The sequence below is a fragment of the Nyctereutes procyonoides genome, unplaced genomic scaffold (genome assembly GCF_905146905.1).
Source record: "Nyctereutes procyonoides isolate TBG_1078 unplaced genomic scaffold, NYPRO_anot_genome, whole genome shotgun sequence".
NCBI classification, from domain to species: domain Eukaryota; kingdom Metazoa; phylum Chordata; class Mammalia; order Carnivora; family Canidae; genus Nyctereutes; species Nyctereutes procyonoides.
In genome coordinates, this window is record NW_026575121.1 from 5,936,114 (window position 1) to 5,960,881 (window position 24,768).

The following is a 24,768-nucleotide window of genomic DNA, read 5'->3' on the forward strand; positions in this document are numbered from 1 at the left end:
ATGTTTATCAGAGATATTGTCTTTAATTCTTTTTGGTGGGGTTTTCATCTGGTTTTGGGATCAAGGTAGTGCTGGCCTCATAAAACAAGTTTGGAAATTTCCTTTCCATTTCTATTTTTTGAAACAGTTTCAGAAGAAGAGGTACGAATTCCCTAAATGTTTGATAGAATTCCCCTGGGAAGCCATCTGGTCCTGGACTCTTATTTGCTGGGAGATTTTTGATTACTTCAATTTCCTTGCTGGTTATGAGTTTGTTCAAGTTTTCTATTTCTTCCTGTTTCAGTTTAGGTAGTTTACACATCTCTAGCAATGCATCCATTCCTTTCAGATTGCCTAATTTGTTGCATATAGTTGCTTATAATTGTTTGTATGGCATATAGTTCTTACAATTGTTTATATTTCTTTGGTGTTGTTTGTGCTCTCTCTTCTTTCATTCATGATTTTATTTGGGTCCTTTCTCTTTTCTTTTTTGATAAGTCTGGCCAGGGGTTTATCAATTTTATTAATTCTTTCAAAGAACCAGCTCCTAGTTTCGTTGATCTGTTCTATTCTTTTGGTTTCTATTTCATTGATTTCTGCTCCAATCTTTATTAATTCTCTTCTCCTGCTGGGCTTATTTGCTGTTCTTTCTCCAGTTCCTTTATTTATTTTTAAAAAGACTTATTTATTCACGAGAGACACAGACTGAGAGATAGAGGCAGAGATACAGGCAGAGGGAGAAGCAGGCTCCCTGCAGGGAGCCTGATGTGGGACTTGATCTCGGATCCTGGGATCACACCCTGAGCCAAAGGCAGGCGTCCAACCGCTGAGCCACCCAGGTGTCCCATCTCCAGCTCCTTTAGATGTAAAGTTAGGCCGTGTTTTTGAGACCTTTCTCGTTTCTTGAGAAAGGGTTGTATTGCTATATACTTCCCTTTTAGGACTGCCTTTGATTCTTCCCAAAGGTTTTGAACACTTGTATTTTCATTTTCATTTGTTTCCATGAATTTTTAAAAAATCTTTAATTTGGGGGATCCCTGGGTGGCGCAGCGGTTTGGCGCCTGCCTTTGGCCAAGGGCGCGATCCTGGAGACCCGGGATCGAATCCCACATCGGGCTCCCGGTGCATGGAGCCTGCTTCTCCCTCTGCCTGTGTCTCTGCCTCTCTCTCTCTCACTGTGTGCCTATCATGAATAAAAAAAATAAAAATAAAAAAAATAAAAAAAAAATAAAAAAAAAATCTTTAATTTGGGATCCCTGGGTGGCGCAGCGGTTTGGCGCCTGCCTTTGGCTCAGGGCGCGATCCTGGAGACCCGGGATCGAATCCCGTATCGGGCTCCCGGTGCATGGAGCCTGCTTCTACCTCTGCCTGTGTCTCTGCCTCTCTCTCTCTCTCTCTCTGTGACTATCATAAATAAATAAATTTAAAAAGATTTAAAAAAAATCTTTAATTTCCTGGTTGACCCTTTCATTCTTAGTAGGATGCTCTTTAGTTTACATGTATTTGAGTACTTTCCAAATTTCTTCTTGTGATTGAGTTCTAGTTGCAAAGCATTGTGGTCTGAAAATATGCAGGGAACAATCCTAATCTTTTGGTACCAGTTAAGATCGGAGTTGTGACCCAGATGTGGTCTATTCTGGAGAATGTTCTGTGTGCACTTGAGAAGAATACGTATTCTGTTGCTGTAGGATGGAATGCTCTGAATGTATCTGTGAAGTCCACAGGTCCAGTGTGTCACTCAAAGCCCTTGTTTCCTTGTTGATCTTTTACTTAGATGATCTGTCCACTGCAGTGAGTTGGGCATTAAGGTCCACTACTACAATTGTATTTTAATTGATGTGTTTCTTAATTTTGTTATTAATTGGCTTATATAATTGGCTGCTCCCATTTTAGGGGCATAAATATTTATAATTGTTAGATCTTTTTGTTGGATAGACTCTTCAATTATGATATAGTAACCTTCCTCATCTCTTATGAGAGTCTTTGGTTTAAAATCTAATTTGTCTGAAATACAGATTGCCAGTTCAGCTTTCTTTTGATATCCATTAGTATGACAAATGGTTTTCCACGCCCTCACTTTAAATCTGGAGGTGGGTTTAAAGCAAATCTCTTGCAGATGGCCTATCAATGGTTCTTGCTTTTTTATCCAATCTGATACCCTGTGTCTTTTGATTGGGACATTTAGCCCATTTACATTAAGAGTAACTATTGAAAGATACGAATTTAGTGCCATTGTATTACCTGTAGTCACTGTTTCTGTATATTGTCTCTGTTCTTTTCTGGTCTGTTACTTTTGGGCTTTCTCTCTGCTTAAAGGATCCTTTTAAATATTTCTTGTGGGGCTGATTGGTGATCACAAATCCTTTTGTTTCTCCTGGAAGCTTTTTCTCTCTCCTTCTATTTTGAATGAGATCCTAGCTGGATAAAGTATTCTTGGTTGCATATTTTTCCTCATTTAACACCCTGAATATATCATGCCAGTACTTTCTGGCCTGCCACATCTCTATGGATAGTTCTGCTGCCAGCTAATGTTTCTACCTTTGTAGGTTATGATCTTTGTCCTGAGCTGCTTTCAGGATTTTCTCTTTGTCTCTGAGATTTGCAAGTTTCACTATTATATGTCAGGGTGTTGACCTATTTTTATTGATTTTGAGGGGGGCGGTTCTCTGTACTTCTTGGACTTGAATGTTTCCTTCCCCAGGTTAGGGAAGTTTTTCATTATAATTTGCTCCAATATTATCTTTCTCCCCTCTTTCTTCTTCTTCTGGAACCCCATTTATTCTAATATTGTTTCACTTTATGGTATCACTTATCTCTCGAATTCTCCCCTCGTGATCCAGTAGTTGTTTATCTTTTTCTTGGCTTCTTTATTCTCCACCATTGTCTCCACTTTTGTCCTGTATATCATTAATCCTCTCTCCTGCCTCATTTATCCTAGCAGTTAGAGCCTCCATTATTTTATTGCATCTCATTAATAGCCTTTTTGATTTAGACTTAGATTTTAGTTATTTCTCCAGAAAGGGATTCTCTAGTGTCTTCCATGCTTTCTTCAAGCCCAGCTAGTATCTTTATAATTGTTATTCTGAACTCTAGTTCCAACATCTTACTTACATCCATAATGATTAGGTGTCTGGTAGTCATTACTGCCTCATGTTCTCTTTTTTGAAGTGAGTTTATCTGTCTTGTCCTTCCTGCAGAAAAGTGGTAGCTTTGCTACTTGTAGAGTTGTAGCTATTCTATCCTCAGCTGAGTTTGTAAGTGTTCAGAATGATTTGATGGCTACCTAGTTGAATTCGTAGGACCAGAAGAAACTAAGTTCTCCTAGTCCTCTGCCATCTTGGATTCCAGCCTTTTCTCTATGTAATGCTCTTCTCTAATACATGGAAGACTAAGAGGGAAGTAGGTTTGGAGGAAAAGTCAAGAGTTTGTTTTCCATATCTTTTTCTTTTTAAAGTTTATTTATTTATTTAAATAATCTCTATACTCAACATGGGATTTGAACTCATAACCCTGAGATTAAGAGTTGCAAGTTCTTCTGACTCAGCCAGCGAGGCACCCCAAGAGTTTGTTTTTCATATTTTAACATGCTCACTAAACATGTCAGTGGCACTATCATTGGTACTTGGGTAAGCTGGTATAAAGCTCAGGGGAAAAGTTAGGGCCAGTTTTGGACACCTGGTCTATTTCTGAACATTTTTTCCTATCTCCTCTGGATTTATTTCTATAGAACATATACATAATTCACAGTAAATTGGCTTAAAAATCCAAACTTTTATCTTAAAAAACTTGATGCATTTTTTTCAATATTCTTCTATACATCATTGAATAAAGGTAGGAATTTTAGAACATGCTAAACTAGTAATATAGCATGCCTAGAAAAGATTAGGCAGCAAAAAGAGGAAAACATTAAGAATTAAGGGATAGGATCTATATCTCCAATTTCTGTTCACTCAACCAGCTCAGTGGTTGAGTGTCTGCTTTTGGCTCAGGTTGTGATCCCAGGGTCCTGGAATTGAGTGCTTCATTAGGCTTCCTGCAAGGAGCCTACTTCTTCCTCTGCCTGTCTGTGTCTCTCATGGATAAATAAATAAAATCTTAAAAAAAAAAAAAGATTGAATAGATAGTATGTGTTTCCCAACTATACATGGAAATCATACCTGACTTGCAAGTGTAATGAATAATGTCTTTACTAATTTCTAATTATCTCTTTATTTATATTAATTGCCAGAGAAAACACCTTTTAGACTATAGTAAGAAGGGGAGGATACCACCTTCCATAAATACCCCTTTCTTCAAAATTCTAGAGGTCACAGTTTATCATCAAAAAGATTGGAGGAATTACATTTCCCTTCTATAGCAATTGCTTCTTACATCTTCCTCTTCACTCTACATATTAAAGAGAATATATATATATTCTCTTTTGCTTCCATCTTTTCTTATATGAAACTCTTACCAATGTAATTTGTCAATTTGACACTAACTAGCTAATTTTGGATTGGTTTGGATCAAGAAGAGATTTTACAGGGTGCCCGGCTGCTCAGTCTAGAGATCAGCCATCTCTTGATCTCAGAGTTCTAGGTTTAAACCCCATGTTGCGTATCGTTTACTTAAAAAATAAAACCTGAGAAAAAAAAGAAAAAATTTACTATTCTTTTATATAGTTCAAATGATTACAAGGCTAAATGGTCTAAATATATGCTGTCCTTGGTATTATAACTAACAGATTAATTTGCCTTAAATTTTTAAAGGAATAAGTGGGGTCCATAAAAAAGAGAACACTTACATAGATGAAAATAAAACTCATCTGAGAAGAATGCAAAGCCTTATTTTTTCAAAATGATCACAGGAAAAATAATGTAAGAGTGAGATTCCACTTAAGTTGTATCAAAAGAAGGAATTTTTATACACATACTGAAGTAACAGAATACTAAGAGACAGTGACCTAAAAAGGAAAAAGAATATTAAAAATATAAGTTGATATAAGCCACACTATAGACTTTATCTAATAAAACTAAGGGCATACTTGGCTTCTCTTTTTTATAGGTATCCTTCTTTAGAGGTGTATAAATTGTCTCAAAATTATTTTAGGCATTTGTAATGAACTAGTTCATCTCTGTCCTAAAACAGTAATGCTATCCTAAAAATTATTATTTTTTTTAAATTTTTATTTATTTATGATAGTCACACACACACACACACACACAGAGAGGCAGAGACATAGGCAGAGGGAGAAGCAGGCTCCATGCACTGTGAGCCCGACGTGGGACTCGATCCCGGGTCTCCAGGATCGCGCCCTGGGCCAACGGCAGGCGCTAAACTGCTGCGCCACCCAGGGATCCCCTATCCTATAATTATTAAGGTAGCTCTCCCACTGCAGTGATAATTTTACAAATAAATAATAAATTCCATGAAAATAGGAGTTATGCCTTATATTTCATTATTTGTCCCCTGTAGTATCTGTAACACAAAATTAAGCACAGAAAAAAATGTACTCAGTATAGTACATAAAACCTCATTACAGGGGCACCTGCATGGCTCCGTTGGTTAAGTACCTGGCACCTGACTCTATAGATTTCTGCTTGGATCAGGATTGCAGGGTTGTGAGATTCAGCCCTGCATTGGGTTTGCACTGGACTTGGAGCCTGCTTAGGATTCTCTCTCCCTCTCCATGTACCCCCTCTCCCTCTATCTCTTCCTTCCCCCATCCTCATGTGTACGGGTGCACACATACACGTTTCTGCTGTCTCTAAAAAACAACAATAAAAAAACAACCCTCATTACAGATCAGGAATGGATTGTAATAATAGAGAACACTAACTTAGAACCCCAATTAAACAAAATGTTATTCTCACCATTCTTCTCATTAGATTTATTTACAATGAAATTGTATTCCTTTATGTTTTGAATCTTTTTTTTTTTAAGATTTTATTCGAGAGAGAGAGAGAGAAAGAGAGAGAGAGAGAGTGCATGAGCAATGCGGAGAGGCAGAGGGAAGGAAAGACGGAGAAGCAGGCTCCCCTGTGAGCAGGGAGCCCAGTGCAGGGTTCAATCCCAGGACCCTGGGATCATGACCTGAGCTGAAGGCAGATGCTTAACCAACTGAGCAACCCAAGCTCCCCTGTTTTGAATTTCAACAATAAAAATTTATGAAAATTTGTTTCCTCTCTTATTGTATACATACTTTCACACTAATCTCGATTTTGCCTGTTAACCTGCAAAGCCTAAAATATTTACTATCTGGTCCTTTATAGGAAAAGATTGCTGATCCTGTGACAAGATTAGGCACAGAAATATCAATAAGGAGAACTCAACCCAGTCTTTTGCAAGGAATAGTTACTTACGTCAGATAATGCTTCCTAGAAAAAGTGATGGTTGGAATGGGGCTGAAAGATTCAAGTGAGTTACCTGGACAAAAGGGGTGAGGATTGGAGGAAAGGCAGTCCAGACAGAGGCAAAAGCAACTCCAAGAACCTGGAAGCATAAGGGCCTAGCACATGTAGAAAAACTGAAATGTAACCAGGGAACTGGAGCCAAGAATGGATAGAAAGGAGGGATTCATGGGGTTAGATTGCTTGCTGTGAGGTCAAGTAAGGTCAGGACTCAAAAGAGTGCCTTGGACTTAGCAAAATGTGCTAAAAAGCAATTGTTGGGTGGTCTTCATTTATTATCACAGTGGAATTGGTGACAACATTCTCAGTGGACTGCCAAGAACAGGAGCCAGAATGCAGTAGGTTAAAAGGCTACAACACAAAAGGTAAGGAGAAAATGGAGAGGATCCAGAGAGAGAACACTAGCTACAGGGGGATGTGAAGTAGAGTTTTCATAAAGACGGGAAAGATTGGAATGCTTTGGTCACATGCTATGGGCTAGGAGCCCTGAGAATAAATAAGCAAAGGAATTCAGAGTAAAAATGAAGGATTAACCTTAAAGGAAGGCAGTGTATCTTTTCTACAGTAATCAAAGGGAAGACAAAAAAGATTCATGAAAGTTTTAGGCATAGTGACAGAAAATCGAGGAAGTTCTTTTAAGATGGCATTTATCCGCTCAGCAGAGTAGAGGGAGAGATAGCCTAAGAAAGAGAAAGACGCTTTTAAGAAAACATGGTTGACTACGGGGGAAGGGAGCTGCATGTGAGAAGCCTTTGAGGATTGCTGGGCAGAGCGGAGAACTCACTTAGGGAGAAGATTATAATTTTTAATAACATTAGCCTGTGGAGGTCTGAGGTTTTTTCCAGCAGCTTTGGAAGGCTAGCCGTAGGCTCACAAGAGGCCAACATTTGGATTCATCCAGAGCTGGGGTTTTGCCGGATAGGTTTAACAGATACCTAATGGGTAAAGCAGTTGAAAATACTGCAAGAGAGTGGATGAAGTGATGGCTCATGAAGTCTAAGTCACGCAGGGGCAGAAGTGATTAAAAGGAGGAGACCAACACAGAGGGCAGAGACTGCATAGCCCAATGACGTTAAAGAACAAAAATAAAAAAACAAGTATAAAGGGAATAACTGAGCGAGAATGATGGCTGAATAACAGGTTCCTGCTCTGAATGAAATTTGAACTTAAGTTTTCAGAGATGGAAGAGTCCAGTGTGTGATTCCAAATACAGCTGAAATTAGTGGAGGTGAAGGTCATTGCACATGAGGAATCTGGAGTTGGGAGTCAGAATAGTTAAGGCTCCACTTAGCTTCCACAAAGCAGCTGTAGGAGTGAGTATAGGGACTGTCTTGAGAAAACATCTCCCCCATGATCTGAGGGGACATTCCTCAGCATTCAATATTCTAGACTATTTGAATAAAGTTAATTTGTTCCATCTCAGATCTGTGTGCTCATTCCCTCCTCTGAACTCTGTCAGTGATCTCTTTCAGAGAGGTAGCTGAGTATGCGGAACACGGGCAGATATCTGGCTGGGCTTAAGAATCCCCAACTGAGGGAAATTTTGGCACGTGCTACAACATTGATGAACCCTGAAGACATTACGGTAAGTGAAAGAAGCCAGTCACAAAAAGATAGATACTGTATGATTCCACTTACATGAAAGACCTAGAGTTGTTAAATTCACGAGACAGAAAGTAGAATGGTGGTTGCGAGAGGCTGGAGGAAGTGGGAACAGGGACTCACTATTTAATGGGTACAGAGCTTCAGTTTTACAAGAGGAAAAATGTTTTGGAAATGGATAGTGGTGATGGTTGCACAGAGTGAATGTACTTAATAATGAACGATACACTTAAAAATGGTTAGCATGGCAAATGTTATGTATATTTTATCAGAATGAAAAGGAAAAAAACTAGATGCACATACATGGTCACATGATTTATAAAGGTGACATTATAGTACAGTGGAGAAGGGAGGGTGATGGATCAATTGGATATCTGTGAGGAAAAAAATAAATCTTCACCCCTACCTCACACCACACACAACTACCCATTCCAGATGGACTGCAAATATGTGAAAGCTAAAACAGTAACATTGGTAGTATAGAATGAAGAACAACTCTGTAGCCTTAAAGGAGCTACGAGCCATCACTTCATCTACTCTCTTGCAGATAAATAAATAGGGTACAAAAGGCTCTAACTATAAAAGAAAACAAACTAAAAATCAAAATGTGCTAAAATTAAGAACTGCTGTTCATCAAAACCTATTAATGAGAAAGTGAAAAGGTAAACCACAGAATTAGAGTAGATATTTGCAACAAGCATGACTGAAGACCCGATAAGAATATATAACAAACCCAACAGGTCAGTAAGGAAAGACAGACAAATCAGTGGAAAAACGAACAAAGACTGACACACATCCACATTTCCCAAAAAACATCTGAAAAAGGTAGTCAACTTCATTTGTTATCAGAGAACTGCAAATTAAAACTACCAGGAGATACTGCTGCAAACCATCAGATTAAAAAGACAGAAACAACTAAGTGAGAACATGGAATGAGTGCAAACTGGTACTCCTTTGGAAACTGACAGTGTCCACTAAAACAGAATATATGCATATCCAATGATCCAAAAATTTCAAATGGGACGCACCATGTGTTCACTGAAAGACGTGTACTGTAATGCATAACAGCACTTTATTAACTGCCAAAAAGGGGAAACTACTCAAATGTCCATGAGAGTAAACTAGGTAAGGAAATGGCAGAAAATCCCCCTAATACACTGCTAGGTAGCTCTGACAATAAACGATCTGTAATAACCGCCACAATAATTCATCAACATGATGGATTTCACAAAATAACGTTATGCCAAAATATGAAGCCAGTTGCAAAAGAGTTCATCTTTGTATTTTTCCATTTACTTAAAGCACACAAAACTAAACATAAGTCAAGACAGTAATTACCCTCTGGTGGAAAAAGGGATGGGGAAGCAGGTAGTGACTGGAGAATAGCACAAAGGGAACGTCTAGGATGTCACAGAGTGCATTTCAAGGATAGTGGTACTCATAAACTTAAGAAACCAGACAGAAGCATAATGAGAAAAAAAAAAATCTCAAACATTTTTTGGGCAACAGTTCTAGGATCAGAATTCCAGGAGGTTATGAAGGGAATGGAATTACAGCAGGGGGCATATTTTGTGTTAAAAATGACAGGCTGTGTGCAAGAATTTGTGCTTGGTGAAGAAGTGAAGCCAACAAATATGTACCAAGGATCTTTTATGTGCCAGGCGGGGGTAAAACTTGGTCAGGATTGGGGGAGGGGGGCACCTGAGTAGCTCAGCTGGCTACGGAGCTGCCTTCAGCTTGCGTCATGATCTCAGGGTTTTGGGATTGAGCCTCTCCTTGGGCTCCCTGCTCAGTGAAGAGCCTGCTTCTCTCTCTGCCCCTCCCCCTGCCTGCACGCACACCAGCACTCATTCTCTCTCTCTCTCAAATAAATAAAATCTTAAAAAAACCAAAAAGATAGTGGAGGGTACATACACACAGTGTTAAGTGTTGAGCATGGGGGGTGAGAAGAGAAGGAATGCACAAAAGCAACAAGAATGGACAGAGAAAGGAGTACCTGAAATAAATGCTGTAGAATGATGGAAGTGAATCAAATAGAAGTACCTATTTGGGAGATAGTGGTTATTTACCTGCAAATCCTGCCTTGGTTTAAAATCAGGAAATACGGTGAATCCAAAACAACATGCATGTAGAAACCCAACCAAAAAAACCTGGTTAACCCCACTTTTCTTCAACTTGAGTTAAACGGATCCTTCCTTGCAAAAAGTAAAAAACATGAGTTTATAGCCCTTATGACAGAAAGGAGATCTGGGGGGGGAAAAAAAAAAAGCTCTAGGTGGAAACATGCCCCCCCCCCCCCAGGGAGTCAAAGGATGAAAATAAATTAAGAAATAAGAGGGTAGGGATGCCTGGGTGGCTCAGAGGTTGAGCATCTGCCTTTGGCTCAGGGCATGATCCCGGGGTCCTGGGATTGAGTTCTGCATACGGTTCCCTGCATGGACATGGAGAGTTCTCCCTCCGTGTCTCTCATGAATAAATAAAATCTTTAAAAAAACAAAATAAAAGAAACGAAACGGGAGGGTTACTCTTTCGGCTTTACTCTTTTCCAACTTTGGTGTCAAAACCAGTCTGCAAATTAGAACAAACATTAAAGGAGATAGATAGGAAGCGTTTATTTGGCATATAGGAAGTGCCCACTCTGTGTGTTACAGCGAGAGGATCCTACTGTAAACGGTGCAGGAAGATATGACACGAGTCATTTTTTAAAAGTGTATTAAGGGGAATCCCCGGGTGGCTCAGCGGTTTAGCACCTGCCTTTCACCCAGGGCGTGATCCTGGGGACCCGGGATGGACTCCCACGTCGGGCTCCCTGCATGGGGCCTTCTTCTCCCTCTGCCTGTGTGTCTGCATCTCTCTCTCCATCTCTGTCTCTCATGACACATAAATAAATAAAATCTTAAAAAAAAAATAAGTAGAAGAAAACCCTGTGGGGAGGGGAGAAAAAAAAAAAGGAAGGCGTGTCAATTCTTGGGAGAGTTTGGAAAAGCTTCCCTGAGGCCTTCGCTGACATTCACGCTGGGCCTTGGAGATCGGGGTAGGAGTTTGGCTGAGAGTGTCAAGAAGCGGAGCGAGGCCGGAAAGAGCCTAGAGAAACTCGGGCCTGGTTTCAGCACTGGACTGTGCGTGTCGGATTCAACGACAGGAAGACGGGCTAGGAGAGCGGGTCGGAGCATCTTCTGCAGAGCATCTTCTGCAAGGACCCCGGAAGGCAAAAGGGCACGGAGGTTAGGAGCCCGGGCGGTCGGGCCTCGGGGTCCCCGTGTGCGGCATGGAAATAAGAACAATCTTACTTCCTAACGATATCACCTTACACATATAATAACCACCTTACGCAGTCGCTAGGAGGATGAAGCGACAGTGTGTACCGATCGTCAGCAGAGGCTCCAGCCCATCAGGAGCTAAGTAAGACCTCACCGTCGTAACGATTCCCAGCATCTCCCCGCCCCCCCCCCCCCGCCTCCTCCCCCCCACCCCTCCACCTCCCGCTACCGCTGGAGAAGCCAGGTTAGCTGCGGTCGGCCGCGCCCACTTGCCCCTGCTCCGCCCTTTAAGGCCTCGGACGTCTCTTCACGGCGGGCCCGGGAAGGGGCGGGCAGGCGGGCAGCGTCAGGCGCCGCCGCTCACCGGGGCTGCGGGCTCGCTCCTCCTCCTCCTCCTCCGCTGTCCCCCGAGCCTTGAAGCCGGGCGGCAGCGCCGGCCCGATCAGATCCCTCGCCATCCGCGGGGGCGGACACCCGTCCGGCCCTACGCCTCTAACCACACAGACTCCCGTCCGCCAAGAGGCAGCCCCGGCTCCTCGCGCCGCACTTTGCGCACGCCCTTTTCCGGCGCCTGCCGATGACGTAGCAGCCTGTGGTTGGCGGAGCCGCGCAAGTCGCGAAAAGCGGAAGTGACGCCTAAAGCCCGTTCCGCATTCGCACGCTGGGCTCGCTGCCTGGCGGGAGGCATGGCTGAGCCGGCCGGCGATTCCGTGGCTTCTGCGGGGTGGTTTCCGTCGTCCGAGCTGACCCCGGCGCTGGGGCCTCTGAGCGACCCTGCCTCGCTGCGGGACAACTGGATGCTCTGGGCAATGCTGCCGCCGCCACCGCCGCCTTCGTCGTCGCCTTCTCTGGGAGGGTCGGAGCCTTCCTCGGAGGGGCGGCCCTCCCGGGAGGCCCAGGCGCTCCCCGAGGCGCCTCCTCCCTTCGACGCCCAGATTCTCCCCGGGGCGCAGCCTCCCTTCGACGCCCAGTACCCCCTTGATGCTCAGCCTCCCCTCAACGGCCAGCCGTCCTGGAACTTCCAGGCTTCGACATCCTGGTACTGGAGACAGTCGTCTGGTGCTTTTCGGGGGCATCAGAAGACTCCGGGTAGGCTGTTACCCCCGCCCCCTCCTTACCACCCTTTACTTTCCTTTACTTTCCTCTTCTTCTCCCCTTCCTTCCTCTCCCACTTTCCCCTTTTTTCCTCATCTCTACTTCTGATTCTGTCCTGCAGTCCTGGAGTCTGTCTGCTCATCAACGTCTCACAATTTGTCGGACGGTAATGTTTTCCCCGCCTCTTCAGTCCGGTTCAGGAGTTATTTATTTATTTTTTTCTTTTTAAAGATTTTGTTTATTCATGAGACACACACACACACACAGAGAGAGACACAGAGAGGCAGAGACACAGGCAGAGGGAGAAGCAGGCTCCATGCAGGGAGCCCGACGTGGGACTCGATCCCGGGACTCCAGGATCACGCCCTGGGCCAAAGGCAGGCGCCAAACCGCTGCGCCACCCAGGGATCCCCTGTTCAGGAGTTATTTATCGAATTCCAGCTGTGTACCAGGAACTGGGGATATAGCAGTGATCGAAACATAACAAAAATCCCTACCTTTATGGAGCTTCACGTTTCCTGGCGGAGGAAGACAGAATAAAGCAGTGTGTATTAGAAGGCAGTGAGGGCCATGGCGAGATAGAGAGCCAAAGAGGAATGATAGGGAGTGCAGTTTTAAGTGTCAGTCTTTTTTTTTTTTTTTTTTTTTTTAAAGAATAAATAAAATAAGTGTCAGTCGTAAAGAGTCAGCTTTGGAGCAAAGGCTACAGGGAGGTGAGGGATACATTGGTGGATGACATCTGGGGGAATAGGGATGCAGGCAGAATGAAGTGCAAGTGCAAAGACTTGGAGGCGGGAGCTGTAGATCAGAACCGAAGCCAAGAGGAACAAGCCTGGGGACAGAACTGTAGAAGATCGGGGAAGAGGGCCGACCTGCTAGGGCCTTGTAGACGGTGGGACTTTGACTTTTTGCTCTTGTGATAGGGGTGGTGCAAGGGAGTGACGTGACTTGATTTACATTTTAGAAGGATTAATGCTGCTGCTAATGGTTATTGACCTAAAGGGAGAGGAGTTAGGAAGGTATTGGAGTTATCCAAGTGAGAGATATTGGGGACTCGGACCACCAGGGTGGAGCTCGGGGGATGGATGAAAGTGTTGGATTCTAGATCTGTTTGGAGGGGAGGGAAGGGCCAACACGGTTTGCTCCAGGATCAGATGTAAGGTGTGAGGTCAAGACAAGAATAACAATTTTTTTTTCCCCCAAACAAGCGGAAGGATGGGAATGGAACAGATTTGGAAGGAAGACCCTGGAGTTGAGCTTGGAATATGTTGGTGTCAAATGGAGATATCGAAGAGGCTGTTAGGTTGTACTTTTCAGGGGAGATTGGTGTCTGGAACCAATCAGCTTATAGGTCATAGTTAAAGCCACAAGATTGTTCACTTAAAACCCTTCTCCAATTCTGCATGAGCTTTAATTTACATCAACTCGAATCCAAATCAGCGTTTACTGCTTGCCGAATGCCGGGAATATGAATGTTCTAAGACAGTCCTGAGTCCGGTGAGACGGGTTCATAAATATAAGTCACAGCACAGCATGACTGGTGATGGAGGCATGTAGAGGAATTTGGGGAAGGCTTTTGGAAGAAGCGCGTTGGGAGATGTGTAGGGTTTAGGAAGAGATACTTTTCAGGTATGGGCAAAGAGGTGTGAATACAAGGGGAGTTCTGAGAACTGCTCTGTTCTTGTGTGAGTGAAGCAAAGTAAGTGGAGGGTATGGGGGAAGAGTAGGATGAGAAAATAAACTGGGATCTCATTAAAGGGCTCTGGGAAGCCATTTATAGATTTTCCAGGATTGTGACCATTGGAGGATTATTTTTGTGGTGAAAATGTGTAGAGTCTGTTGGAAGAGAGGGCTTGTGAACTAGAAGACAGTCTGGAAGCCTGTGCTAGTAATCTAGGTGAGATAAGGTTTCAGAGTTGGGTCTTGGCAATAGCAGAGGAAAGAACGTGAGAGAAAATGTATTTCACAACTCTGTTTTCCTGCTGTAAAGTTGATGCTGAAAGTGCTGTATCGGGATTTTATTATTTACATTTCTAATGTTTGAAATAACTGTAACAAATTTTATCAGGTTTGAGTGGCCATTTCTTTCTTTACTTTGACACCTAAAGCATGTATGGACGTGTAAATTGTTACATGTAAATATGTAACAACATATTTACTTGAAAAATACTTATTTGGTAGACTATAGTCTTAATCTTTATTAGTTTGAACTACTTTTCTTCTTAAAAATGGCAGTTTTTACTCAAGTATTTGTGACATGTTAGAACAAATAAAATTTAAAAATTGTATAATTGCAAATATTTACAGGTTTCTTTTTGTTTTTTAGTTAATCATTCTTATTTTCCACGAAAATATGATGCAAAGTTCACTGATGTCAACCTCCCTCCCAGTAGAAAACAGAAAAAAAAGGTATTTTTAAAGATATTCTTGAATGTGACACTTGGGTCCCTAAGTCACTGTTTTATTCCTTGTGTTTCTATCATAACTGTCTCAGTGTTTTACGTCCATAATTGACACAGTGAGGCCTTAACTATAATGGGATCTTTAAGGATCTTAGCTTTAAGTAAAAACTTGAAGCAAAATCTTTTTGAGAAATAAATGGAGAAATTGTAGAAACAGAAAACAGTCCATTTAAGTATATTTTCTTGAATAAATTGAGAATTATGATTACGAGTAAATGTAACTGTTATTAAATCTTGGTAAACTAAAAAAAAAAAAAGTATATATACGTACACACACGTAACTAGAGAATTGAGGGAAGAAGGGTGGAATTTAGGGAGAAGGATGGAAATCCAGACTTTTTCTCCTGTAAAATTGAAAACATGGAGTTAACAAATTACAATGACACAAATCTTTTATTTTTTATAATCTTTTTTGTTTTGACACAGGGATATTTGAGGAACAAATATTTCTGTGATTAAAAAAACATTTGCAGTAGTTTCTTTTTTTTTGTTTCAAATTCAATTAAAATTAAATGTATTTTTAAAAGGTTTTATTTATCTTTATCTGAGAGAGACAGAGCATAAGTGGACATAGAGGCAGATGAAGAAAGAGAGGTATACTCCCTACTGAGAAGGGAGCCTGACTTAGGGCTTGATCCCAGGACCCTATATTATGAACTGAGCCACCTGGGTGCCCCAGCTTCCTTTATTCTGATGAAGCTGATAAATCTGGTCTGTTTTAAGGTATATAAATGTCAGGGTGCCTGACTGGCTCAGTTGGTACAGCATGTGACTCTTGATCTTGGCATTGTAAATTTGAGCCTCACGTTGGGTGTAGAGATTACTTAAAAATAAAATCTAAAAAAAAAAATGTCATTAATTTAGAATGAGTTGAATAAAGTCTGCAGCTTGAAATTATGTCCTTCGTTTTGGCATGAAAACTGAGTCACTAACACTAACAAAATATTGTGCATGTATAATGTATTAACATAATCCCAGCATTAAACAATGGAAGACCTTTTCCTATGTAGTCTATCGTTGTAATCTTTTTTGTTTTATGTTTAAGCATAAAAATAGCAAATTGGGAATAAATAACTGACCTTTACTAAATGATTCTTTTTTTTTTTCTTTTAAAGATTTTATTTATTCATTTGACAGAGACTGAGAGAGCACACAAGCAGGGGGAGTGGCAGGCAGAAGGAGAGGGAGAAGCCAGCTCCTCATGGAGCAGGAAGCCTGATGTGGGGCTAGATTCCAGGACCCCGGGATCATGACCCGAGCTGAAGGCAGACACTTAACTGACTGAGCCACCCAGGCATCCCCATATGCTGTGCTCTTAATTAGATTACCAATTTGAAATCTATTCACAGATTGTATTAGTTCTACTCTGTTAAAAAAAAATTTTTTTTTAGGGATCCTTGGGTGGCGCAGCGGTTTGGCGCCTGCCTTTGGCCCAGGGCGCGATCCTGGAGACCCAGGATCGAATCCCACGTCGGGCTTCTGGTGCATGGAGCCTGCTTCTCCCTCTGCCTGTGTCTCTGCCTCTCTCTCTCTCTGTGACTATCATAAATAAATAAAAATTAAAAAAAAAAAAAACCTTTAAAAAAATTTTTTTTTAAAAAACTTTATGTATTCATGAGAGACACAAAGAGAGGCAGAGGGAGAAGCAGGCTCCTCGCAGGGAACCTGATGCAGCACTCAATCCCTGGACCCTGGGATCACAACCTGAGCCAAAGGCAGATGCCCAACCACTGAACCACCCCGGTGGCTCTAAAATTTCTTTATCATGCTTGGCTTTTCTTAATACATTTCCTAAAAATAAAGTAAACAGAATTATCCCTTCATTAGAAATGTATTCAGAAGTTTCTCCCACATGCAGGGGTTATATGAAAAATCAAAGTATGTACTACTGGAAGGATGGTTATATTTTTGTTATTGGTTAAAAATTTTTTATTAAAAGCCTAATGCCTCTCTGTTTTTCTTTGCAGAAAAGAAAGGAACCAGTTTTTCATTGTTTTTGTGATACCTGTGATCGTGGTTTTAAAAATCAAGAAAAGTATGATAAACACATGTCTGAACACATGAAAGTAGGTTTTTATTGGTTGTCCTGAAATTAATTAATTAATTTATTTTTAAGATTTTATTTATTTATTCATGAGAGACACATAGAGTCAGAGACACGGACAGAGGGAGAAGCAGGCTCCATGCAGGGAGCCTGACGTGGGACTGGATCCCGGGTCTCCAGGATCACGCCCTGGGCTGAAGGCGGCGCTAAACCGCTTGAGCCACTGGGCTGCCCCTGTCCTGAAATTTATTTAGCAAAATGGGTATATTTGGTAGAAATTCTGAACTTTTTTTCCTTAAAAGTTTATAGTTTTCATAGAAAAGTTGTTTGATGACTTGATAAATTGAGACAGTGACCCTAGGATTTGGGGTGTGAGGGTGGGGAGCCCACTACTTCAGGAAGAGGCTAGATGGCAGCAAAGAAGAGAGGTCTGACAGCTGTGTGTATATCACTTCTGCTTTGTAAGAGTCCTGGGCCTCACCTCCAGGTGCTCTATGCACCTTTGTGTGGTTTTTCTGCTTTAAGGCTACCCTTGACCATTTAATCACACTGTGTAATTTGCCATGGCCCATCACTCTTGAAGGATGGTTTGTACCTTATTAAGTACTTAAAAGTACTCCCGATTTGGAGTGCTTTTTGTTTTGCTGTTGACATAAGTATGGGATGATAACAGCACGTAGATGGGATAACTATGTAATTCAACCAGATTATGTTTGAATATGTAGTAGTAGGATAAATTTAATATGGAATATATTGAATAGACTTTTTTTAAAAATTCTTGCAGTGTCCTGAAGTAGATTGTTCTTTTAGTGCACATGAGAAGATTGTCCAATTCCATTGGAGAAATGTAAGTTCTTGTTGCATTTTTGTTTTTTTTCCTAAAAAATTCATGCTTTTTATTTCATTGATTTGTTATCCTCACAGCTCTACATTTATATAGCCTAATAATAAGTAACATTCATGACTACTTGTACTTTGTATTCAATTTTATCTTCATGAACCACTATGTGAAGTAGGTAACTGTTGGTCAGAATTAATAGATTTTAAAAAAATGACTTAACCAGGGCCTTAGAACTGATTATTGTACTTGATTTTCTTGACCACAAATTCTGTGCTTGTTTTATTGCATGGTGCTGCTTCAAATCATTCTGTGTATCATTATTTCTTCAGCTACCTCAATCAGTTTTGGTTGGTAGATTATTCATTTGTGTATTTGATGTCAGTTGAGAAATGGTCATATACCTACTTCGTAACCAAAGTTATGTTACTCCTTTTCTCTTTATCAGTTGCACCAATCTAAACACTCAAGAAATTACTCCTTTTCCTTTAAAGGAGAAGTCATAATGGATGGGTAAAACCTGCTTACTTAGTTTTAAAATTTTCTCTGCTAGTAAATTTAATGTTGAGTACAGAGTCTCCATCATCACCCATGATACTTGAAATTTATCAGAAACATACGATATGGGTGCATCCGAGTGAGTCAGTCAGTACAATATGTGACTCTTGATCTCAGGGTTGTGAGTTCAAGCCCCATATGGGCATGGAGTCTACTTAAAAAAATAAAAAGTTAAAAAAAAAACAATACGTACAATATGCTTCCTGATGTTCAGCAGGCTTTTTCTCCCTAGATGCATGCTCCTGGTATGAAGAAGATCAAGTTAGACACTCCAGAGGAGATTGCAAGATGGAGAGAAGAAAGAAGGAAGTGAGTCAAGAGTTCAGAACTAGTGAAATAACTTTCTTTTACTGTGGCAAGGTTGAATACTTCCAAATAATGACCATTCTGGCACTAATGAGTGATTTGAAAAAGGAAATTTGGGTTTTTTTTTTTAACATTACAAATATTCCTCTGAAAATGACTAGTACTATTTTTGCTGTTCTTCAGACTAGGTATATAGTGAATTTGAGGTTGTTACTTGATGTTTTAAAAAGAAGCATACAATTTTTATTAGTGTAGTCATTGAATTCCCTTATAATGTTGGTACTAGGGAATGGGCTGTGAGCTCTATTACATGAGGCTATTATTGAATACGTTTTAAGAGGACCTAGTAAGAATTCTTTATAAATAACCAGTCATAATGGGACTGTACTCTACTCTTTGAGGGGAGCTCCTGCATGCCACCTTTGTTAGATGTTCAGTGCTCAGGCAATAATGAGTGGGCACTCTTTTTTTTTTGAGTGGGTACTCTTATTAAAACAATACGTAATACTTTACTTTGTTTTTCTTTTTTTTTTTTTCCAACAAAAATTTGTTGAATGAAGTATGCTAGGTATAGGGAATATAGCAATGATACATGAGTTTATCCTTAATTTTAAAAGACCAGGAATTTTTTTCTTTAAGTAATGTCTAAGAAATTTGAGCCTTACCAGGTGTCTTGTAGCTTTATGCTTATCAGAGAAGAAAGTTTAATAGATGTCTAGCTTGAATATTCTCAGGAAAAATCCCAGTAAGACACTATTTTACTGTCTTATTAGAAAGGAATATGACAGCTCATCCTGAAGCCGAAACTAGGTAGAACTATTATTAGAATAGTGAGATGCGTTTTTAAGTCAAATGATGTTTTTCTGGAATTAAAAAATGAGGAGAGCCTGAGATGAAAAAAGGATGGTTATCTTCCAACGTCAGGAAAAATACTTAAAACTCTTGACTGGCAAGTCAAATTTTTACTTTGTTCTTCATTTAACTTTTTGGTTTATTTTTAAATTCAACATTTTTGTTTGTAACAAATAACTTGAAACCATGTGGACTTTATGAAAAGAAGACGTTAGTAAAATTTTAGGTATTATCACCAGTCATCATCCTTAAAGTCTTCAATATGTGAGTCAGATAAGCTTGATCAGATGCCCAGCAAACAATAAAACATGACATGTTTTATTCGTTCATTTATACGTGCCTTGGGTCCAACATGAGGTTGTGAGTAAATGTATGATGAAAGACACGGCAGCATATCTTACTGCTTTTATACAGCACTTTCTCACTTTTAAGCCTCTTACAATATATATTTCTGTGTTTTTGAAAAGTATTTGAGTATAGTTGACATACAATGTCATATTAGTTTCAGGTATACAGCATAGTAATTCCACAAGTTTATATGGTAAGCTGTGCTCACCACGAGTGTAGCTGCAGTCTGTCACTGTACAACACTGGTGTAATATTCCAGTTGACCATATTCCAATTGACCATATTCTTTTTTTTTTTTTTTAAATTTTTTTTTTTATTTATTTATGATAGTCACAGAGAGAGAGAGAGAGAGAGGCGCAGAGACATAGGCAGAGGGAGAAGCAGGCTCCATGCACCGGGAGCCCGACGTTGGATTCGATCCCGGGTCTCCAGGATTGCGCCCTGGGCCAAAGGCAGGCGCCAAACCACTGCGCCACCCAGGGATCCCAATTGACCATATTCTTATGCTGAGTCTTTTATCCCAGTGACTTATTCATTCCATAACTGGAAGCCTGTGTCTCCCGCTCCCCTTCAGCCATTTGGCCCATTTCCCACTTTCTCCTGTTTGGTAATCATCAGTTTGTACTCTGTATCTATTGGTTTTACTCTGCTTTTTGTTTGTTTATTATTTAGCTTGTTTTATTTTTCAGATTCCACATATGTGAGATCATATGGTTTTTGTCTTTCTCTTTCCGACTTACTCTACTTACCATAATTCCCTCTAGGTCCATCCATGGTATCTTACGTTTTTAGTTTAAATCCACTTATATATGTAGTGTTGTGGCAGGTGTTATACCATTAGATGAAAACGTTAGTTACTGCCCTTTAAAGTTGTAGAGGTAATTCTGAGGGAGGCAAGCATAAACATAAAGATTTAGAACCAACTGAGAACAAACAGAATTTAGTTGACGTATATATAAGTATCAGTTATGAATACTGTGTGCAGAGATGGATGAGGGTGAAAGGACCCGCAGAAGAGTTTAATTTTTAAGCAAGTCGAGTCTAGCCAGTCAGCATGGACTCGGTTGATTTAATAGAGTTTCAGTCACATCTTTGGCTAACAAATGAAGGAGTTCAGGCCATCAGGAATAGGGTATACTAGAATGCCTTTTCTCTGTATTTCCGTGGCAGACTGCTGCTATCTTGAAATACTAGTCTTAAATGTCACCTGATTTGTCACTCTCTCCTTAATCTTTATTTTCTTTATCTTGGTGCTGCCAGAGTGCTTGTCAGTAATAAGATAAGGAACTTGTACCAGAATGTAAATTTAAACATTACTTTTTTTATTGAGAGAAAAATCTTGCTAGGAAAAAGATGGTAGGGATCCCTGGGTGGCGCAGCGGTTTAGCGCCTGCCTTTGGCCCAGGGCGGGATCCTGGAGACCCGGGATTGAATCCCACTTTGGGCTCCCGGTGCATGGAGCCTGCTTCTCCCTCTGCCTGTGTCTCTGCCTCTCTCTCTCTCTCTCTCTCTCTCTCTCTCTCTCTCTCTCTCTCTCTGTGTGTGTGACTATCATAAATAAATAAAAATTAAAAAAAAAGATGGTAGCTGATCTAAATATTTTACTTAGTAACATAGTTGATTTTTATACTCTGGCATCAGTGTGTAGATTGTGTGTGGATTGGCTACCAATCCACGGACCACCCTACCCTAAGATACTATTTACTACCTCATTTGTGACTATGTAGCTTTTGAATACAACTTTAGCATCTGTTGCATTGTATCATAGTTAACCCTAGGCTTGGACATCTTTGGTTCTGCTGCACTTTGCACTGCGCCTGGAATTTAGGGTGTAGAGAATAAATATTTGGTGATTGGATTTCTGTTAAAGGGTGCAGGGTAGGAAGACTTGAATTTCGACTTGAAGGGAGTTTAGCCAATTGCATGGTCAAACTTAGCAGAATAGTCAGGACCACGATATGGCTTGACTTAATGAAGAATTCTGAAGCAAGACCTAATTGAAGCACCTCGCTCCCTTTAACTGACTTCTTTATAGATAGTTTATTTTCCTCACAACTCTCTATATGGTTTTTTGCTTTGCTTTTTTGTTTTTGTCAATTGGTTGTATCTTTTTATTATTTTACACAGAGGAATAATAAACAAGAAGAATTAACTCCCATTTCCTGTCTGACACTTAAGTTTTCGAAGAGTGGATGCTGACAGTGTTCTATTAAATGGGATGGAAGTGACCTAACTGCTAAAAACACTACGCTATTCTCCTTGCTACCTAGTTTTGACTTTGATCAGTGGGAAGTTAGTGCAGCTCAGCTGCCAGGCCCTTCTTATGAATGTTTAGTTCTTTTGGGGAGGATGACCATGGTTGCGAGTCAGCAAAGATTATAAAGCAGCTAAGAAATTAAGCAAACTTAGTTTAGTTGTTCAATCTCAAGTCTTGAGTTCACTTAAGGCAATAGGAAAGGTCCGAGTTTCTGATTTGCCAGCTTTGGTTCTCTTCTCTGTAGTGGCTGTATAAATTGAATCCTGATCTCTGGGAAAATTAGACTGCTATTAATGATCCCCACCTTCAACGACTCTGTTCTACAAGTCTAGCTGTTTCACTCTCTCACAATCCTTCCCTCCTCCTCAGCATATAAGAGAAGGATCTCATGTAGTCTGGAGGAGTGCAGTGTTCCTTCACATAGGAAGGTTGAGCTGAGTTCAGATATAACTAGGAAAAGATGAAGGAGAGCATAGTGTGGTGTCAGATGGATTGGCATGTTCTAGGAACTTGAGTATAGGTAAGAGATGATAGAAGTTTTTAAAAGATGGTGGTGGTGTGGACAGAAAGAACTAGGTGGCTATAGAACATTTGGGAGATAAATGGGCACTATTTGGCATTAAATGATAATGAGGTTGAGGAGGAAAGAGGTTTTGAGGAGTCTTCCAAGTTCCTGATACGAGTACCTCTGAAAGCTGAATCCTGAAAGAGGGTTTGGAGGTATTGATTTTAGACATTGTTGAATATAAGGAGATTCTGAGATACTTGACTTAAGATGTTCCATAGACATTGAGACTTGGACCAGACTGGGCTGGATAGATATTTTTAAATCATGAAATTGGAAATGTAAAGACATTCCCCACAGAGAGAGGTTGGAGTTAAAGGAGAAGACAGCCTAACAGAGTAAAAACTAGTAATACTGCCAAGAGAGAGGTAGAAGAAAACTAAGAAAATGACATGTCATGGAAGCCAGTAGAGGAGAGGATTTCAAGAAGGAAGATGTGGTTTAGTAGTAGCAGTGTAGTTTGCTGTGGAAAGGTGAACTAAAACAAGAACAAAGAGTGACTGATTTTGTGACACATAGGGCCTCCTTGATGTGGATGGAGATCATTGCTCCTTCACCCTTCTTTGAATTTCCTGCCCTCTGTCTACACAGCTCTCTGCAGTTTGTTTGTTTGTTTGTTTGTTTATTTCTCTGCAGTTCTAACAGCCATCTGTTAGATGATTGGTAACAAGATGGGTTGCAGTGGGTTGCAGTTGCCTTTGCCATCTGCCCTTGACATTCATAGTAGATGCTCCAACAAAAGCTTGTATACTTGGAATTCCCCTGACTTTTTGAAACTCATAGCTATAATAGTTCATTCAGGACCTTTTTATATGCGGATTTATGGTGTCTTTCACTTCCATGCAATTTTAGCTGCTTCTTACTTCATGATCACAGTCTGGATCCTATTATTCTGGACTTTTTGCAATGGAAATTTTAAAGTTAGGTGTACTCCTGTTTCTAAAAAAATTTTTTTTAAGGTTTTTTATTTTTTAAGTAATCTCTACACCTAGTGTGGGGCTTGAACTCACAACCCCGATCACGAGCATCCTCTACCAACTGAGCCAGCCAGATTCCTCTGGGCATACTTCTCTTGGATCATAACTTCCATTCTGTCTAGCTCTCACTATCGCCTCTGTGTGTTCTTGGACTAGTTGAGACCTCTGATCTCTTACCCCTTTCTGTCATCTGCTTCTGTCTTTACCTCCCTACCCTGTTTATTTATTTAAAAAAAAAAAAAAAGATTTGGGGATCCCTGGGTGGCTTCAGCGGTTTAGCGCCTGCCTTTGGCTCAGGGCGTGATCCTGGAGTCCTGGGATTGAGTCCCATGTCAGGCTCCCTGCATGGAGACTGCTTCTCCCTCTGCCTATGTCTCTGCCTCTCTTTCTCTCTCTCTCTCTCTCTCTCTCTCTCTCTCTCTCTCTCTCTCTCTCTGTGTCTCTCATGAATAAATAATAAAATCTTTATTAAAAATAAAAAATAAAAATTCATTTATTTTAGAAAGAGCATGTGCATGTGCATGCATGAATGGGGGGAGGGAGAGAATCTTCAAGCAGACTCCCTACTGAATGCGAATCCCCACTTGGGGCTCCATCTCATGACCTATGGGATCATGATCTGAGCCGAAAACCAAGAGTCTGATGCTCAACCGACTGAGCCCCAAGGCACCTCTCTCTACCCAGTTTCACTCAGTTCAGCTTCTTTGGTCAATATGCCAGCTCCCTTATTCCTTCATCCTTCATTGCACCTAACTGGCAGAATCTCAGCTCTGGTTCAGTTGCTAAGTGCTGTTCAAGAAAATCACACAGTTGAAGTGTTCTTTTCGCGTGAATACTCAGCAGTGCTATCACACTTAAGGAACTGGCTTGACTGATGAGAATGTTGTTATTTTCTTTGTATTTGTTCTTTATTGTGCAAAATTAGATCTTCAATAGGCATGTATTTCTTAGTTACATAGGTGACTATTAACTAAGTAGTATAATATTTAAAAATAAAGTCATTAAGCTGACTATTTATTTTAGCCAACTGAAATGCCAGTGAAAACAGAGCTCCTTTAAACTGGCAGTCAGGATTCTGTAATGTGGGCTTAACATGTCTTTTCTGATTATTCCTACATTATTTGTTCATAAGAGTTCTTTGTTCTAGCCAGACTCGTTATTTAGCATATCCCAAAACCAAATAGGTTTTTTGACCTTTCAGCCTCAGTTGCTCATGCTCTAGCTTCTAGAAAATCT

At 40.6% G+C, this 24,768-nt stretch overlaps 2 protein-coding genes across 2 annotated transcripts in view; one reads left to right on the top strand and one right to left on the bottom strand.

Annotated features, from left to right (window-relative positions):
• GPALPP1 (GPALPP motifs containing 1) overlaps positions 1 to 11,781 on the bottom strand; it is a 40,277-nt gene extending 28,496 nt beyond the window's left edge. Inside the window, exon 1 of the mRNA XM_055336004.1 lies at positions 11,595 to 11,781. Within this exon, the coding sequence (XP_055191979.1) occupies positions 11,595 to 11,688 (94 nt within the window). The 5' untranslated portion in view covers positions 11,689 to 11,781. The remainder of the gene's footprint in view (positions 1 to 11,594) is intronic.
• A 118-nt stretch (positions 11,782 to 11,899) lies between these two features.
• Positions 11,900 to 24,768, top strand: part of NUFIP1 (nuclear FMR1 interacting protein 1) — a 45,547-nt gene continuing 32,678 nt past the window's right edge. Inside the window, exons 1-5 of the mRNA XM_055335620.1 lie at positions 11,900 to 12,319; positions 14,652 to 14,734; positions 16,755 to 16,853; positions 17,616 to 17,678; positions 18,460 to 18,536. Of these exons, the coding sequence (XP_055191595.1) occupies positions 11,917 to 12,319; positions 14,652 to 14,734; positions 16,755 to 16,853; positions 17,616 to 17,678; positions 18,460 to 18,536 (725 nt within the window). The 5' untranslated portion in view covers positions 11,900 to 11,916. The remainder of the gene's footprint in view (positions 12,320 to 14,651; positions 14,735 to 16,754; positions 16,854 to 17,615; positions 17,679 to 18,459; positions 18,537 to 24,768) is intronic.